Raw genomic sequence first — 19,432 nt, forward strand, 5'->3', positions numbered from 1 at the left:
TTCTGATGGGTAAAGAAAAAAAAACTCTTCTAGTATCCCATTAATTCTAGGTCCCACAATGTGCCTACCTGGGCCATCCCAATCCTCAGTATCCAAAGTGGGCAGCCCCGTTTTCTCAGACTGCCCATCGCCATCTGACTCCATTGCTCCCTGACTGCAGTCTTCATCAGCTGGAAAAAAAGAAAGTGGTATTCAAAATCCGGGCTTTCAAACTCATGGGTCAGCCACTCGCAAGTAAATGTCCAACAAGGATAGTGTAAGCTAAAATAGCATTCTTACTACCGGTTGATTCAAATACATTAACTTCATACCAGACAGGTACTACAAATTATTATTTTTTTGTTTGTTTGTTTTCTTTTTTTTATCCATGAGATTTACCTGTTGAGACCGATGCTTCATTTAAAAGGGGGTCCTGTTTTAAATACATGCAGAAGAACTATATATGAATTGAGGTTTCACTATGTAATTCAGTAGATAGTCACTTATGTGTCTTAGAGACAAGAATACAACACTTCTGTAATATCTTCTTCAAAGGGTTTATACTAAGCTTTGTTTTAACAACATTTGATTTACAAATCTATACAGCAACATGATAATCTTCTGTCAATTAATATAGTGACCCATGGCTAAGGCCCTGTGAAAATCGCAGACATTTTCTTTAAAATTTACAGCTTGTCACGGGTAAAGTATCATATTTCGCGGAATGTGCACGGAAATATGTTATAAATTATGTGTACATATTATTATTATTTTTAAAAAAAGCAAATATACAGATAAATGCACTGACATCAAAATTAACATAAAAGTTATTCAAGCACTTTACAATAGCTTGTGAAACGGTGTTGTAATTAACAGCCTGTAGGTAAAGTGTATCTGCAAGGACAGCTTTCAGTTCTAGTACGTCAGGTGCATGTTCACCATTTAGGTCTTGCAAAACAAATACAACGTGTACACATACTGATCTTGGGCATCGGTCGACTCGTCAGTGACCACTGACAAGTGTTTTACCAATTCCATAATCTCCTGCTTGTAATACTCGGCAGCTTTAGGTAAGTATTCACATCTCAGCTGGGCTGATGAAGGAATCACTCCACCATTTGCTACACTCAGTCTGAAGAATTTACGTAACTTTTGGTTGTCCAATTTTTCAAAAAGGATATTTGCACAAACCCTGTCAGGTCAAAATGTAATGTGTTTCGTGGAGTTTTGGAACACGGAAGTCACCGTTTTTGTTTATTTGCAAGTAAAGCAGTCGCAGTACTGCTCTGGATTTCCACCTTTCTCTTTCGGTGAATACTTGAATCTAAATGCCTGTCAACAGCCGAGTTTCGGTAGTGATCTACAATAACGTTGCAGGACATACAGAAGAGCTTACATCCATTGTTTTGTGTAAAACTTCTGCTTTACTGCTTTACGTGATCTGCTACAGACACATTTTTAGCCTTATTAAGACACCCATTTTCTTGTTTACAGTGTGTAGTATTTTAATTTCCCGCTTAGACTGCATATAGTGACATGACATAATCGTTAATGTGATTTTGTTTTTTTTGTATGAAATACAAATACTGTACTTATGAAAATTTATTTTTAGCTCTTAAGAATATTGTAAAAATCACAGTATTGGGCTAATTTCACGATTTCCATGCAGCCCGTGAAATCGCGATTTACACAGGTCCTTACCCATGGCATATCAAAGAAGGGTCATAGGGCCCAATTCAGTTAACTTTTAACAGGGAAAAGGCATGCATGCAATACACATATTTATTTTGACACATTACCCATAATAAATAAAAATTAAAAGCTATCCAAATGTGTTCTGTGTGTTGCATGCATTTATATTTCCCTAGAGTGCCTAAAATTAATTGAATTATGACCTTAGATTTATGCAAACCATTTGTATAAAATATTTGTATTAACGTGTTTAAAACGGATAAAACAGTGCTGATGAAAGACCGGAAACAAGCTAATAAAACATTGTAGCCAAGTATGCATTTAAGATGATCATTGCATGGCAATTTAAAGAAATATTAATACACATTTCAAATAGTTTGCCATTCTAAAGCATCCTGTCAGAAAGAAGAGTGGTGGTTGTTTTTCAAAAGCTGTCATCCCATGTTATGATGCTGTTTACCAGGGCAATAAAGGGGTCTTCTTGTCTTGTCTTGTTTACACCCAGGTTGTTTCTCATTAATACAGACATGTAATGACCAGGATAAGATAGTTGCTACATGCCTCTGTTTTTATAGGTAGCTTCTAAAGCATGTTTTACTGAATAGTTACGTTTTTATGGCAGAAAACAATTCATGATAGTTTCTAATTAATTCTGCATAAAAGATAACCAGCCCATAGTACAAATCACCTAGCATAATTATTACAAGAAAATACCTTTTATATCATAGCTTATCATATAATCCGTTCTGTGGTTTGTTAACTGCAAAGAACTGAAAGGAAGAAGCTGGAACAAGCAGACCTGTGTGTACATATAATATAAGAGTCTTTTTCAAGAAACACTATAGTTCATGTGTGTGAAACTAGCTGAATGTGTTAAATAGGTATTCATTTATACTGTTATTTATATATTCATTTACAAAACATGGACTAGATATTTAAGAATTGTAAGACTTGGAAACCATTAACATCGTATTAACCATGTTTCAACGATGTGTTACCTTGAAACACCTTTTTTTCTATTTTTAATCTACAGTAACTGATCTAAATGACAAATACACTCTTCCAAGAATATATGTTTTAGCATTTTAAGACAAGACTTTGTTTGAACACCAGCTGCTAAACATGCCAGAGAGAGAGAGAGAGAGAGAGACCTGTGGGGCAGTGAAATGGTTTCAAGCGGGTCGTAGCACATACAAAAATGTTTTCCAAAATGAACCTGACAAAGCAATGTTCTCCAAACCGGAGGATCAATTTAATTTACGCAAACACTGCTGTAAGGTGCTTGGGCCATTTTGAATGCAACATTGATGTCAGCTTGTAAAATTATGCAACAACAGGGGGTAATTATTGAAGAAAAATATGACCTATTTTATAAGAATAATTAGTTGAAGCAGGCAATTCTGCAATCAACCAATTTAAATAACCCTCACCGCAGTTATTGGTGGAGAATTACACACCTCTAGCAATAAATAACGGGTTTGGGTCAACCCTGCGTGTGTAGGCTACACATTCCAAAAGAAAATGAATGGCACACAAAGACCTCAGCCTGGTACTAGCCATGGTGATGAGGATGCTCAGAAGCGAAAACTGAAATTTACCAATATGGAATTGGAGATTTTGGTACAAGCAGTACTTGTAACGCATGAAGATGTGTTACAAGCTCGAAATACATCACCAGGACAAATGAATCAAATAAGGAATGTGCGGTGGCTTCTTAATATAAACAAATGTACCACTTCAGAGTTTGTAGTAGGTTGCTTATACATTTTAAAGCAACCTCTCATTTCATAGCCGTTATCTATTCCAGTGGCTCCAAGAATAGTTCTCTTGTGTAAGGTTTTTCCACTGAGCAGGCGAGTGACATCCTGTTTCAGCTTAGCTGTGTATCTGTGTTGTAGTCACTCACAAAAATGGTATTGTAAGGAAGGCCTAAAACCTCCATTAAAAGTTTCAGCCTATAATAGCTATTAAAAAGCTGCAGAAATACAGAGGTGCACCAATTTTCGTTAGTTTGTAGTAGGTTGCTTATACATTACGATGCATCATCCAATTACTGTGCTTCGCATATTTGTTCAACTTCTTATTTCGTATAGAATAATTCCAGGCGTATAGACTTTCCAAACTTCAGAAACAGTAAGTTTTATTTACTTACATCCATGGCAGTCAAATGGATGGATAATCCTTCCATTGTTGTACAGCTATATGTTCAGCAACAATACAGCTTCATATGAACAATCTTCAGTTTAACAACGACTTATATCTTCTTAAAGTCTTATGCAGTTACAACTCTCCTATTTCTTATGTTTGTCTGTATTTCTTGCTCTATGTATGATTTTAAAGCATATCTGTATGGTATATATGGTCGAAAAACTGTACTTGCTCTAGCTACAAACTAACTGCGTCATCTGTTCCTCTGTCCTTTTTTTTACCGTTTTCGTTCCAACTCGAATTTAACAATACTGTCTGAACCAGTATTGTTAAATACAAGAATGCCATATTACAAAAAATACATTCTATAGGCATTACTAAAATAACAGTGGATGATGAGCCCTCATTGTATATGAGATTTTTTCTTTTGTGCGCCTCAGAATATCGTTCCATCTTTCTTTAATCTCCTCCACCGTTCTTTTAATAATGCCTACACTCTATGAAGTAAAGGCTCTCATTAGAACCTTGCTTTGCCACTGTGGGGACACCTTTATAGGTGCTTCTAATTTTTTACATGGATTCTATAGTCTCTATTTGCAGACTTTCTGTTTTGTCATATAAGCTATGAAACATGTATTGAAAGTTGGAGTTTGCAAAACAATATGGTACCGTTATTATAAACTGTAATTTACAAATTGACTTGATCAGAAGGGTTAAAAAATGAGCTCTTTGTAAAATGTTATTAAATGTTTCTTTGTTCTTGAAAACGATGTCTCCTTCTTGCTGCAGACAAGTCACCCACATCACCTTGCCTTGTATATAGCCTACTGTCTGACTGCGGCAAACTAACGCCTGCTTTGCAGAGTTCTTAAAATAATCACGCAAATACGAGGCCCGCAATTACCTGCAGCATTAATAAATTAGATGGAATACTTAATAGACCTCATTTGCAAAATCCCCTCCCAATTTTAGCAGTTTTCGTTCAGAAACGCCCCAGAATTACATATGCATATACAGAATTACATATGCATCAAGCGCTAAAACGCACAGAGACATTGCCCCCACAAATCACATATTAATTGCGTGTTTATGCCATTGCATGTGTTTTATAAATCCCATCCAAGAATTCAGAACCCTCAACGCCCGTTTTACGGCCGTAAAACATGCGCAATCCTTTTATAAATCTGAACCACATCTCTTTCTCTGTATAATTTGTGCTTTATACTAGTTTAAAATGTTATATATGACCATAATATCGATACAGGGTTAAAATATATTTTAATGCAAATTACACCATATATATATAACCCTGTATCGATATTATGGTCATCTTGTAACAGCATAGTCAAGCTGGTATCTTAAAGTATGACTATGATATATCGTATGATTTTTTTGTTAAATATGATAAGAAAAAAATATGCATTATGTTTAATATATTAATTCCAACCTTTACAGGTAATATGGGTAAGATCAGTATCAAAATGTTAAATACAACTGTGTTGTATTTGTTTTGCATTTCAGCATTGATCCCTCACCTGAGTGACCTCAGGATATGGCCTACAGCAGAGATAATGTCTATCCAAGGGGGGTGGAAAGGGGGGCTGACTTGATGTTAAACAAATCCGCAAGCTGTTAATATCAACCCTATCAATGTTCTATCAGTGTCTGCTCTCCAGCCAAATCTGAATAGAACATGGAGCTACACATTCAGGTCAATAAGCTTATAGGCGATTTACACAAGCAACTCCTCCAGCAAGGTAGCAACAAAGTCATATTGGCTTTTTCTTCCTTTTAGCATTGTCTCTGCCAAGAAAGCCCTTCAAAATGTCATTATAATAGGTTTGACTTTAAGGAGCTCAGTGGCCTAATCCTAACAAATAAGCAAGCAGTAACTTTCTGAGATGACATAGCTTTCATGTTTTCACTGGAGGAAACAAAACAGAAAAAGCACCCTGCCTTTTTAAATAGTGGTGTCTGTGTGTGTGTGTGCGTGTGTGTGTCTGTGTGTCTGTGTATTGACCTAATGCCACTGAAGGTTAGGGTTTGAATCTGGCTTTGGTAAGTGAAATTAATTCCTTTGCCTTCAGTAGTAAGCAGTCCTTATTTCAAAATCACCAAAATATTCAGCATTGTTAGCACTGGTTTGGACATTCATGGTGACTGTACCTGCTCCATTAGCCTCTATGAAGGTGATCCCTCCAGGGCAAGCTTGCCACACATTTACTAGGCTGGTTGGGGTAATCGTCATACTGGGCAAAGGGTAATCTAATTCATACTCAGAGCAAGTTGATTTGGCTGGGCTAGACTGTCATATTTAACCAACATTAGCGATTCATTTCCTCTACTGAGTTAATTTGACCTAAAGAGTTGTCTTGATTTATCTTATCGCCTTCCAAATTAGGATTGTCCATATTCTCAGCTATAACACTGTATAAAAATTCCACCATTATCATTCTAAACTCTGAAAGCTATTGAGTAATAACATGTATAACTCACTTTCAAGGTAACATTGATTAGTGTTGTATTGCATTAAGGATGCTGTACAGCAATTCTCCCTCATGTAGTCTTCCGCTTCTTCATTTGCCCTCTCTTCTATGCCCCAACCTCATTTGTGGGATAATTACCGTGTAACCTTAAATATTGACAGCTATTATCAGTCTGTCCAATAATGCTGAGAAAATCAATTTAAAATGCAATTAGGTGGTACCATGTTTCAAATAACCCATATGAATGGACATACTATATGTGCCTCAAATATGTATATGATAAAATATGACATATATACATGCACTATACATACAGTATATACTGGTGCACTGGTTTAATATCACATATCTCATACAAACCTTTATTTCCATGAGTTGAAATAAATGACTAATGTATAAAGTTTACATACTGTACATGCAACATACTGTATATTGCTTTTCAAAATTTCAGGAGCTGCAAAATTGAAATTTTAATAAAATAGAGTTTCTGAAATGGGAGTGTTCTACTGCATGTAAAATAATGTTACTTTTGCTGTGGCAACTGTAGTGCAACTTGATCATTCAAAATAGATATTCATTTTCTTTCTTTTTCTCTAAGATTCTCCTGAACTCCAGATTCCCGTGCACTAAGGCCCATGTTAAGAAAAAGAGGGTGCAAGAAACATCTTAAGCCAGCCACTGCTACTGTAGGACTTTAACGTATTTTAACAACACTGTAATTCGAAACACTTAAAAAAAAAAAATTGTAACTCAAATTGTAACTATAAAACATGCAACAATCTAGTTGCAGGAAGAAATTAAGTAGACATATTTACCTTAGAGTGTTTTTAAGTTCTGGAGGATGATTGCTCTGAGTAATTTCGTGCTATATTCATTCTGTTTAAATTATTCTATTCCTCTTTGGAAATTTGCCTTTGTCATTGGACATGCTTCAGAAATGGGCCCCCTGACCTTTGGGCCTCTAAGCTGCTTACTACTGCACCACACTCTGACTCTCAAAGTTAATAAGTGCTTCATTTGTAATGAAAATTGGTGTACCTCTTTGTATTTCTGCTGCTTTTTAATACCTATTATAGGCTGAAACTTTTAATGGAGGTTTTAGGCCTTCCTTACAAGACCATTTTTGTGAGTGACTACAACACAGATACACGGCTAAGCTGAAACAGGATGTCACTCGTCTGCTCAGTGGAAAACCTTGCACAAGAGAAGTATTCTTGAAGCCACTGGAAAAGATAACGGCTACGAAATGAAAGGCTGCTTTAAAACCATGTTCAACTCAAGAACTATTAATTATGCTATTTCCTGAGAATTGAGAGGGTTTAGTTAATCACTGGTCCTTTCTATTGACAAAGAATAACATACTCATCTGAGATACATAAACCGTTTAATATATTCAGGATTGTGATTCCTTTAAATCATACTGCTGATGCATAGATGAGGGAAATTTAAACCATTCAGACTTATGCTTAAACGAGTTAGAACAAGCTGAATATCTAATTGAAGAATGAGTTAAAGGCATGATATAATACTTGATCCTGACTATAACATCCAACATTAACTCAAGAAAGTGATCTCTTACATATTCATAATCTTTCAAACTTTAAGCCGAACAATACTGCGTTTTCACTTATATTTTCACTTGAATGGGCACATCTTTGGAACACATTTAGCAGGTTCCCAGATATTTAAATCAGGTCAATCTTCCTACTTACATCTTACTTGTCTGTGATGCTGCACTAATCAAGAAAGGGAAGAAACCAGGTGATGTTGTCTGTTATTGCAAAATAATTAGCCAATAGATTGAACAATACCTCTTGTCAGGTAAGAATAAGATAAGATAACAGTTAACAGTTAGTATATGTTGAATATCTGTATCATAGACACAAAATAACTGGATATATTCAGAAACATCTAGTATTTACAAAACAAAAGTACCCCCTTGAAAAATTCCACAGGTTCATTTACTTTCAGAAATGTGAAGTTTATGTGTCTGACTATTACACATACAGATATATTTCAAACATAATGTAGTTTCTCCATTGAGATAATATACTGTCAATAATATAGCACTTCAATAATAACAGTCCATGTCGCTTTTTACATTTTATAGGACCAGCCCTTTATTAAAGCACAACTTGCTCAGCCTCAATCTAAATGAGTTCAGCATTGGAGATGGTGAAACAAACACAGTGTGGGGTAAATGTAGCTGAGACAGCAGTTAAACAGTTCCATATGCATTCAGACCACCAGGGCTACCCAAGGCACAAACAGCTGCTCTTGTTGAAAGAAAGAAAGTTTTCCCAAAGGACATAAAATTAAATAATACAACAAATTATTAACTACATTAGGCTACTGTTTTTGTAAACTCAAGATTCATTTTGGAGCATTAAAAAAAAAATCCTGTTTTTCATAGCTTTGCATAGTAGTATCATTGATTCAGTATGGCTAGTGGTCAGACCTCAGGACTTAAAATACCAGAAACTAGATCTAAAGAGCCCTTAAAAGGGAGATGTCTAAGGAACACTAGGTAGTGTTTGATGTGGTGCCAGAAGCTCAACAGGGAGTACCCTCCCATTTGGGCCAGAGCTCAGCCACATCACCAGCAACGTGTTTGGAGGTACTACGCTTGGAAATGCAATCTTTCTGATCAGACATCAAACTGTGGCTCCTGAATACATTGGTAACATATAAGACCAAACTGCACTATTTCAACAAAGAGCTGGAGTATTCTGGCTAAATTCCAATACAAGTAAAAAGAAAATTTAAATAAACAGTTTAATTATCCACTGATATGAGCACCACTCACGAAAATGCATAAATACAGTAGCAAGTCACAACACTGAGATAATACTCCGGAAATCTACCTTTGTTGCAGAAATATTCCATGTCTTCACAGCTTAAATTCTCTGGTTCAAAGTCTGTGGAAAAGTTCTCCTCCACTGAGAATTCTTCTTTTGTGATGATGTCATTTTCCTCAGACACTCCCTCTTCTTCTTCATCCTCCACGGCATCTTCTAATGTCCCTAGGACAACACAAATGGCAAAGTTCTATATACAGATCCTTTCATTGAACCATTCAACATGTTATTGTTTTAAACTTTGTTTGACTATACTATGGTAAAGGAGAAAGAGGACGTATATTTTTTGGACATACATTTTCAAAAGCCAAGATGGTAACACATTATCTTAAGAGGCAGTAACAGATAGTACAATTGTCAAAAGGAAATATTTTACTATTCAAAAAGACAGTATATGCAGGTAATGTAATTGATAAATTCTTTTGAACACTTTAGCAATAGTTTTGACTTATGGTGATAGCTCAATAATGTTTTTTCAACAGGATTAGCCATACAGACACAATAAAAGAACTCTAATTAAAATATATGTGTATTAAAAACTACCTGAAAATAAACCCACCTTTTTTTTTTTTTTTAAATAATGGTTGAGTATATAGTATGTAAATAAACACACACTACACCTTAACAAGCAGAGTGGCAGCAACCTCCAGAGCTGGCTCTCAAATTGTTAATGCTCTTTCCTGTGCACCACTTTCAAGAGACATTCACTGCACAGACCTGACATGGTCAGAGACCACACAGGAGGAGATATTGAAGGTTTGTTGAGAGCACCAGTTCAGGGCTACAGACTGACCAGCCATTCCCCAGCTAATGGGTTTAGTCATGACTCACTCACAGACACACAGACTACAAACATGACCTCGGCTTCCTGCTTCCTGTTTTTCTTCCAAGCACACTTCACACTATAAATCTGTCTTCCGAGATACAGCAAAATTGAAAACAGCCATACAACTTTTTACTGGACATTTATATTAAATCTATACCTTTAAACAGTAGGCTGCAATTGCATCCTTACATAATTAACATTTATCTTTAGTTTCCTGCTTTCCATGTGTGTAACTGATTTGTTATTATATACACCTTGCTGAGCTGATTTTTTTAATGTTTGCATTTCAAGGAAATTGATGATATGGCAGATTCTTGACAACTCGTTCAACTGAAGCATATGTGTTATCATCTAGGCTGTATCTGCAACACTCTGCTTCTGGTTGTTATAGTTGCTATAGTAAACGTAGTGGGAGCAGAGAAGACAAACTGTTTTCACAGAACAGAAATCGAAAGGTAAGCATGGTCGATCATAATGAAGTTATTGCATGTATTTTATGTACATAACAGTTTAACATCATATTAAAAGGAATCAGGGAAAAAAAAACCAAAAAAACATTGTTGTACAAATTGAAACAAAATCATTTATGATAATGTATAGTTGTGACAGAGAGTGAATTAATCCGAGTCAACAATCTCCCTCCCGCCCTGTGAGGACACTGTATAACAGGAACAGTGTGCCCCGGACTGGATGGTTTGACAGTTCATTCCAGGGTCAGTTGGAAGTCGGCCATAAAGAAAGGGGGCGGAGCCACAATATCAGAAGTCATCGCCTTAATACGGTAGGCGATGTGCCTGTCATGGATTGGAGGATACGTGATTGCACTCGCTACCAAAGGGGGGCGTGACTGAGGGTATATCAGGGGATGTGGCCAAGCAATCTGTTTCTTTGTATTGTTAAGGAGTACAGAGATAAAAATAACTGTGAGTGTTTCGTTTTGTTTCTTTGTTGTTCTAACTGTCATTGTTTGTCATTGTTAGGCAGCTAACACTAGCCGGGAGCTGTTGCTAAAGGCCAGCACTAACCCGGACAGCACTGCACTACTGTTCACTAATAAATTGCATTTCACCACTTGCACCAAAGCACTCACTTTTGCACCAAAGCACTCACTCTGTTTATACCGTGTTTATTAGTTTGGGACTGAACCCTGTGTGTACTGCCAGGGATTATTATTTACGGTCGACAGACGACCGGGATTATAAAAACAAATAAAGAATTGTTTGGACCGTGAACTTTGTTGTTTGTCATTTGTTTACGCATTGCATCACCTCTACACCTGTTTACTATGAACCACTTTGCCACAATATTGTAGTCAATTATCAATTTAGACCAACCTCATAAAACAGGGTTATTTTCAGTATCGTCTGTGATTTCAATTCAACAAACAGTAATAATGGAAAGTATCTATCTTTGGCCTTCAAGCAAAATGTGTCTCCTTGCTACTGTATGCACTGGAGCCATGCCTTATCAGATAGTTAAGAGTAACAAATAGCATTTCATGTTCCAACTAAAAAAAGTATTTTGAGAAAGGAATAGCACTGGATGAGAGACAAAAATAGATAAGTTTCTACGTTCAGTTATTTGTGAGTGTGAATCTGTGTCAGCGATGATTTTAATGAAGTGCTGTGAATTGCAAGAGTTTGTGCGTGAATATATGTATAATCTGTCAAAATGTCTTTTGATATGCATACGGATACGGAAGACAATCCCTGTTTTCTCTCTCTACATCAGATCCATCACTACATAATTCACATTCATAAGAGGTGTCTGAAACTGATACAATTAGTCTACTCTCACTTTCACTGTCGCTGTCAGCCATACTGGCAGATGCAAGTAGCCTGCGGGTATTTCACGTCACAGTCTCCTAGCTCCAAACCAGGAAATGGAGATCGCACTCTGTGTATTTCCAGGTATTATTTGATTCATTGTAGCGCGATTAAACATAATTTGGTAAAATTAATGTGATTATATGTTCAAGTGAGACCTGTTAATATTATTTTGTATGTTTATGGTAACAGTCAAATACCATGTCATAGGCTCTTTTAACACGCTAAAAAAACTCTCTTCCTGTCTGCTGGTGGCAGAGTAGTCCCATTCCTTCCCATGCCCGGAAGCTTAAATCCCGTTCTTGCCCGTCCTGAGAGGTTTGTTTTTTCTTATTTTCCGGTCCCGCCCGTTCCAGTGAGCTTCACTCCTGTACCATCCCATCCCGCAAAATTTAACACCATTTTTTTTCCGTACCGCGGGAATCCCGTGGGTCCCACGGGAGTCCCGTCTTCATGTCACTCTCTGTTTGTAGGCTGTTTGTAGGCTGGTTTGGCACCAACCTTCACCAAAAACAACCAGTGGGGGAGAGTTTGTAGCACCTCAGAATGAAGTGTGGCATATGACAAGAGCCTTAATAACATCAATTTTAATAACGTAAACAGTGGCAGAACGAAACACTGCAGCCCTTTACCTTAAATGTTTAACATGGCGAAAATGACCTTGTTTGTATTTGTTCATATTACAGAATTGTTAAAGGACTTTACCAAAAAGATATGTAAGGGAAACAGATGCACAAATGACATCTACTGTCCTAATGCTGCACAGAACAGTGTATCACACCGTTCTTTAATAAGTCATTTGATGGGGTAGTGGGTACTGGGTTTATTTTACTCAAGAGAGAGTAATAACGATACTGTAATATGTTATGAAATATACTTTTGTTTCAGGCTTATTTGAAATGAAAGAATGTTAAAATATAAGGCTGAGGCGATGCATCGATTTATCGATGTATCGTATCGTTTGACAACTATCGATAGTCAAGCCTGTGATTTGTTTTTATTTAAGGGTTTAAGCAAAGAAAAGCTTTTATTTTTTTTAATTAAATTTGGAATCTGCAATTATATTTTGCATTAGCGCAGAGCTTTTCTCCTCCCCCCTGCCCCACCCCCTGTGAGTGTTTACTGATGATATTGGATCAGTAATGGAGTCTTCAAAGTAACAGAGCAAGTTAAGAACTTTGTGCTAGAATTACAAATACTGTATCGACCGAGCTACAATGCCTTCCGATGCTTGGCAATTATTTTCTAAAGTAAGATGGCAAGAAAGAAAAGTAAAGAAAGTAATGTTTGGGATACTCCAGTAACACAACTAATTCGCGGGACCATTTAATAAGATGAAGAGGTTGCGCTAGCCTTAAAAAATGTGCATTTGTAAAAAGCATACCATCTCAAAATATGCATTTTAACATATTGCATAAACATAGTTGTATTATTTTCCAGTGTAACTATTTCAGATTAACAAAGTTAACATGCAAAACAGTACACAGTATAAATGATGGTAGTAGAAATAGACAAAGACAAGCTTACCATTAAACATTTTCTTTTGAAAATCCCCCATTCACGACGTAAAAAATCAGTGTTTGTAGAACACGTACCAATGTCTCTGCGGGCAGCTGTCAATAGCATAGCTGTTTACAGTTTTGCTATAAGAGGTTATTTAAATTTTCCTTTTAGCACCCAAGTCCAAAATGACTCGTGCTCTTTCCAAATCCAAGTCTTAATAATTCTCAGGTGCTTCCATTGCAATTGTCATTTTAAGTTTTAGATGATCCTCACGTAAACAAGAGCGTTTGCTGGTCGCACTCTGTTCTGACAGCTAAAACCCTGCTGGTACACAAGATACAGGTATCGTAATTGCAATTGCTGCAAATTTTGCGAAAGCAAAACATATGTCGGAATAGTTCTCAATAAAAACCCTGCAGACCTCATCCACGGTCGTAAAACCATGATTTTTGAGCATGTGTTTTACTTGTCCAAATTCTTGCCTGAGTCAACAGGTAAGATGCTCTGATACAGGATTACTGAGTCACTCTAATACCAGGGACGTGCGCAGTGCTACATGCGATACTGAGACCTCCAGTTTTTGGGGTTTTTTTTTTAAAGAGGATGCAGGGAGCAGTGGAACCATTTTTACATATTGCATTGCATAAAACTACTACTGTACGTAATATAAACAACATTATTGGATAGGGATGAAAAGGGGAAATGTTTTACATCTGCGTTTTAGAAACACACTGCTGTTATTGTTTTGCGTTTTATTAAAATGTCATGCGTAGATAATGCAGAATTCTGCCTAAAACCGACCTCGGGAGATTGCACTCTACAAAACTTCAAACAAAATCTGCATTTATTCATTTGAACTTCCCCTGAGTAAAAATTAAGAAAAACAACCAAGATCGTTTCAAAAGTTGTATCTTTGGTCAGAAGTAATAAGCATCCCAGCAATGTCACTGCTTAATTAAAACAAAATGTGGACACTATCATGTTCCTTAACACAATTCAAATATGAGCAATGGACAACACTCTTGTTACTAAACTGCTGTGGACAGTGATAACTTTTTTTATTTATTTTTATTTTTTTCTCTTGATTGGTTGTTACTCTGACTGTTTATGGATTCGAACAATTTTGGATTTTGCTTTGACTACCAACTGGTACAAATCAACACGAATAAGGTAATATATATATATATATATATATATATATATATAATTTAATTACTACTGTATATGCATAAACTGATGTAATCAATTTAATGAGCATTACAGTTTTTAAAGTGTTACTTGTAATGTTACACAGTAATCCACAGCTCCACAATCCACATGTATTACTGTGTTGTTTTTTTTTTGTTACCCTTTCATAACGTCAATGAATTGATGCATCAGCTTTTTTGGAGAACAATATATCGATAGTGAAAACTTAGGCATCACCCCAGCATTAGTTATTTCCAGACTGTCCAACACTAACTACTAATGCATTAAATAAAGAAAATGTGAATGCACTTTTTAATATTTTGATAAATCAGTTGTTAAAATCCTTTTGCAAATCTAGTGAAATCCAGTACACCAAACCTTTTGACAAAATGCCAGGGTATTAGCACTGTTTGAATTTACATGTTTCAAACTGGACAGTTTGATCTCTGAGCCAGAGTTCAGTAAAGCACGTCGAATGCCTTTATCTAACAGCTTGATGTGTGAGGTGAAGACACTATACACAATGAAATGCTCACGTTATATGCCTTGAGTAACCCACTCAGCTCTTCAACAACAACAGTGAGTCTTCAGTCTTGTACTGTACATATTCCATAAAACCACTTTTTTATTTTTATAGTGGCATCAATTGTGACACAGGATCCTCTACTGTGGACCTATTTCCACTGTATTTCTTTTTAGTTTTTAAGTGATGTTAATAAATGGAAAACACAATACTGAATAATATTAAGTAATACTATAAGTGTTGCTGGGTTTTCATTTTTGAATAGTTTTTTAAAATGTAAATAAATAGGTCTCTTAATTGTTGCGCATATTAATAAAATCATACGGAAATTGGAAATGGAAATATTATACGCAGCTAGAATCACTGGTGAAGTGCAACTCATTTTTCTTAAAAATACTGAATACACATACATGCCAACAGTCCCTATGTGGTCGGGACATTTCCGATTTCCTAGCAAATGTCCCGCGTCCCGATGCATAGGAAGAAAGTCCCGATATTTACCCATAGAAAAAAAAAATGTATGCTTTACAGTAGAGTTAATGAAAATCACACGCTGTGCTCTTCGTGCGGCTGACACATCTGCTGATCACTAACTTATACAAAGGTAAGAACGCTTCACAATGTCTATTTTTACTGTCACGATGATCGTGTCGTGTTGAGTTGGGGGGATACGTCTATTATATGATAAGGATTGTTTTTTGTGTATGACTCCTCCCATGTGTATGATGCGTCTCCCCCTCCGGAAGACGAGCGTCCCGCTGAACAGTTTCCAAATGTTGGCGAGTTTGAATACATTCTTATTGTATTTCGTTCAACAGCCTAGCAATCAAAGCCACAGAAAGGTGGCGTGTTCTACTTTTAAAATAAATTCAGTTACAGAATCCAAACACAGTTCAAATGACCTATAAAGTTTTCATTGCAGTTCCTCATCCCTTTTAACACCACAGCAGAGGAGGTAGGAAGAAAATACTTTTATTCATTTGTTAGCCTTATCAGAGGGTACAATGCTGATTTTTCATTTACATTTCATGCCTGCAGGTAGTACACCATAGCAATCTTAAGCAGAACTTTTTCTGTTTGATTATTTTTTTTTCTGTGTGCAATATTATTATTTCTTTATATCTAAATGATGTCTTTTTTGCTTGTAGCTCTACATCTTTTTTTAAATTTGCATATTACTATTTTGCTTCAATCAAGGGTGCTGATGGAATTATCTGAATTGTATTACTTCTTAAAGTATTTCATCCTGCATTTAAATGATATTTTACAAAATAAAATAAAAAAAGACAGAAAATTTAGATCTGCTCAAATAATTTTAAATCCTGCAGAATTATTTACATATTAAGACCTGCGGCCCAAATTTTACATTTGTTAAAAATGTTACATTTTATTTTCTTAATATTTTTTTCCCTGAATTGCATATTTTTCAAGAACTTATGAATATACATTTGAATGCATTGTAAGCAGTATGAGACAGTTATTTGCGCACAATACATGTGCATTGATAACCCATTTAGCACATCTTACGGTTGACATTGTAATGTATCACAACCAGCCCCTTAGCAGAATAAAGCAATGATTTAGGTTCAAAAGCTCCTGGCTTGTGTTCTCCTGTTTTAATTTATTTCGATGCAGCAGTTCATAAAAGGACTACACATCTCATCAAGTTCTCTTTAGTTCATAACAGGACTCCAGATCTTGTCAGAACGCTCGCTCTTTAGTTCACAACAGGACTCCAAATCTCGTCAAACCGCTCGCTCTTTAGTTCATAACAGGACTCCAGATCTCGTCAGAACGCTCGCTCTTTAGTTCATAACAGGACTCCAGATCTCGTCAGAACGCTCGCTCTTTAGTTCATAACAGGACTCCAGATCTCGTCAGACCGCTCGCTCTTTAGTTCATAACAGGACTCCAGATCTCGTCAGAACGCTCGCTCTTTAGTTCATAACAGGACTCCAGATCTCGTCAGACCGCTCGCTCTTTAGTTCATAACAGGACTCCAGATCTCGTCAGACCGCTCACTCTTTTCATTAGCCTAATAAAAAAAAATCCTTTGTGGAAAGCTACTTCTGATCGAGCATCATGCATGAAAAAGAATTAGAACGTGGGTCTGTAATAAGAACTGGAAATGGATTTCATCGCTTTAAATTAGAAAACAGTTTGATGATTTTATCTCATGTCTTGTATTACCATTCAATTAAATGTTACAAACCTGAAACTACTCAATATGACTACTATTGCTTGAAATTATGGGCTAGATTTTCAAAGCTATCAAAATCGTATTCACGCAATTTTTCCAGAGGAAAAAATGTACCCAACAGTTACTAAAAAAGCAATAAACAACTCAGACTTTCTTATTCGTTTTACATTTGCAATTTTAAAGCAAAAAAAAGAAAGAAAAAATAATAACTCATTCAGCCTTAAAAACTACTCTAACAAAATACATTTCTGATATAACAACAACCATTTATAGTTATTGGTAGTCAAATCTTACTATAACACTAAACCACTTCCAGTCGCTAATATTTAGAACATTGAATTGGAAAAAGCTGAGGCAAAACCCTGAATGGGAAATAACTGGTCTAATTCTAATGAGTCCAATAAACTCAGTGTACTAATTAATTCATTTAAATTTAATCCATAGAGCCAATGCTACTCTATACAATGTTTCAAGATAATGACATTAATATCAGACCCATGCTGCACCAGTTGCCAGCTTGGCCAGTCAGGTACCAATTTACATGTAATTTATGAATGCCCCTCAGTGGCAGATTTTGGGTCCTTATTCTCTCTGGTCTGCTTGGGTGACAGTGCCTGCACCTTCCTTTTTTCTATTATGTGATGATTCTGGGTTAAAGCTATTAATCCCAGCTCAGAGAACACAATTTCAGGCATTATTGCAACAAAAAGAAGATTCTGTCCGCCTGGTTTGGTATAGAAAACACTTTGGTCTTATGTTGGATGCATTCTTTCAGATATATCATTTTTCAATAGATCTTTGTTCTGTGACAATAACATTCTGGACAGCAGCTGTACAATATAATTTCTATTTAATAAACTATGTTTCTATAATTGATTATTTCCCTTTCTGTTACATGTTATGTTTGCTTGCTGTTATCTGTTTATTGTTAAATTGTTAATGACATAATGCCAGGTTCCAACCTACCTGATATCTGAGATTATCGAAAGTCCTGGAAAATTGGGGTAAATTGCTAAGAAAGTTGTAAAGAGAGATATTACTTACAGTGCAATCCCAAGAGAAGGATTTTTTTAAATTTAGATTCTCAGCTCGAATCTTAGAAACCCATGGGCAAATTTCATCATAATTTAGTGGGAATACCATCCTGGATGGTGACAGAAAAATGCAAATGTTTTAGTGTTTGATCGCCTTTCGTATGTTTATTATATCCTGTGCATGTGGAGATTTGTGAGACTGCGCTGATAAGAATAATGAGTGATTTGCTAAAAGAGTAGCACAAAAAAAGATAAGCAATTTTCTGATAATATTTTTTTTCTTGGTTTGGCTCTGATGATGCTGTAAATGCTGTTGTTTTTTTTTTAACAGTTAGGAGGTTAATTTTGACCGCCCTGGTGCTTTCACTATTCACCTCTAAAACTGTGCTGGGCAATTTGTTTTAGAAAAAAGCATTCCATTCAAAATGATTATATATATATATATATATATATATATATATATATATATATATATATATATATATATATATATATACAGTACTGTGCAAAAGTTTTAGGCAGGTGTGAAAAAATGCTGTAAAGTAAGAATGCTTTCAAAAATAGACATGTTAATAGTTTATATTTATCAATTAACAAAATGCAAAGTGAGTGAACAGAAGAAAAATCTACATCAAATCAATATTTGGTGTGATCACCCTTTGCCTTCAAAACAGCATCAATTCTTCTAGGTACACTTGCACACACTTTTTGAAGGAACTCGGCAGGTAGGTTGGCCCAAACATCTTGGAGAACTAACCACAGTTGTTCTGTGGATTTAGGCAGCCTCAGTTGCTTCTCTCTCTTCATGTAATCCCAGACAGACTCGATGATGTTGAGATCAGGGCTCTGTGGGGGCCATACCATCACTTCCAGGTCTCCTTGATCTTCCTTACGCTTTAAGATAGTTCAGATTTTTGTTTTTCTTAAAAATATTTCCAACATAAAACCAACGTCACCTTACAATAATTGATTTTGAGTTTCAGTGTTTTAAAATAAAATATCAAACAGAATGAAATTTAAATGTACCATTTGTTATTCAGTAATATGAGAGAATTGGTCAGGGGTCTGAATACTTTTGCAAGGCACTGTATATATATATATATATATATATATATATATATATATATATAGACACACACACTCCGGTTACACTAGGAAAATGCACAGGC

General features: G+C 35.8%; 1 protein-coding gene across 1 annotated transcript in view; it reads right to left on the reverse strand.

The window, feature by feature from the left end:
• zfpm2a (zinc finger protein, FOG family member 2a) overlaps nt 1-19,432 on the reverse strand; it is a 165,952-nt gene that overhangs the window by 104,863 nt on the left and 41,657 nt on the right. The window contains exons 3-4 of the mRNA XM_033999001.3: nt 9,170-9,328; nt 69-170 (exon numbers count right to left, since the gene is read on the reverse strand). Coding sequence (XP_033854892.3) covers nt 69-170; nt 9,170-9,328 — 261 coding nt within the window. The remainder of the gene's footprint in view (nt 1-68; nt 171-9,169; nt 9,329-19,432) is intronic.

This window comes from Acipenser ruthenus, chromosome 4 (assembly GCF_902713425.1).
Source record: "Acipenser ruthenus chromosome 4, fAciRut3.2 maternal haplotype, whole genome shotgun sequence".
Classification (NCBI taxonomy): Eukaryota; Metazoa; Chordata; class Actinopteri; order Acipenseriformes; family Acipenseridae; genus Acipenser; species Acipenser ruthenus.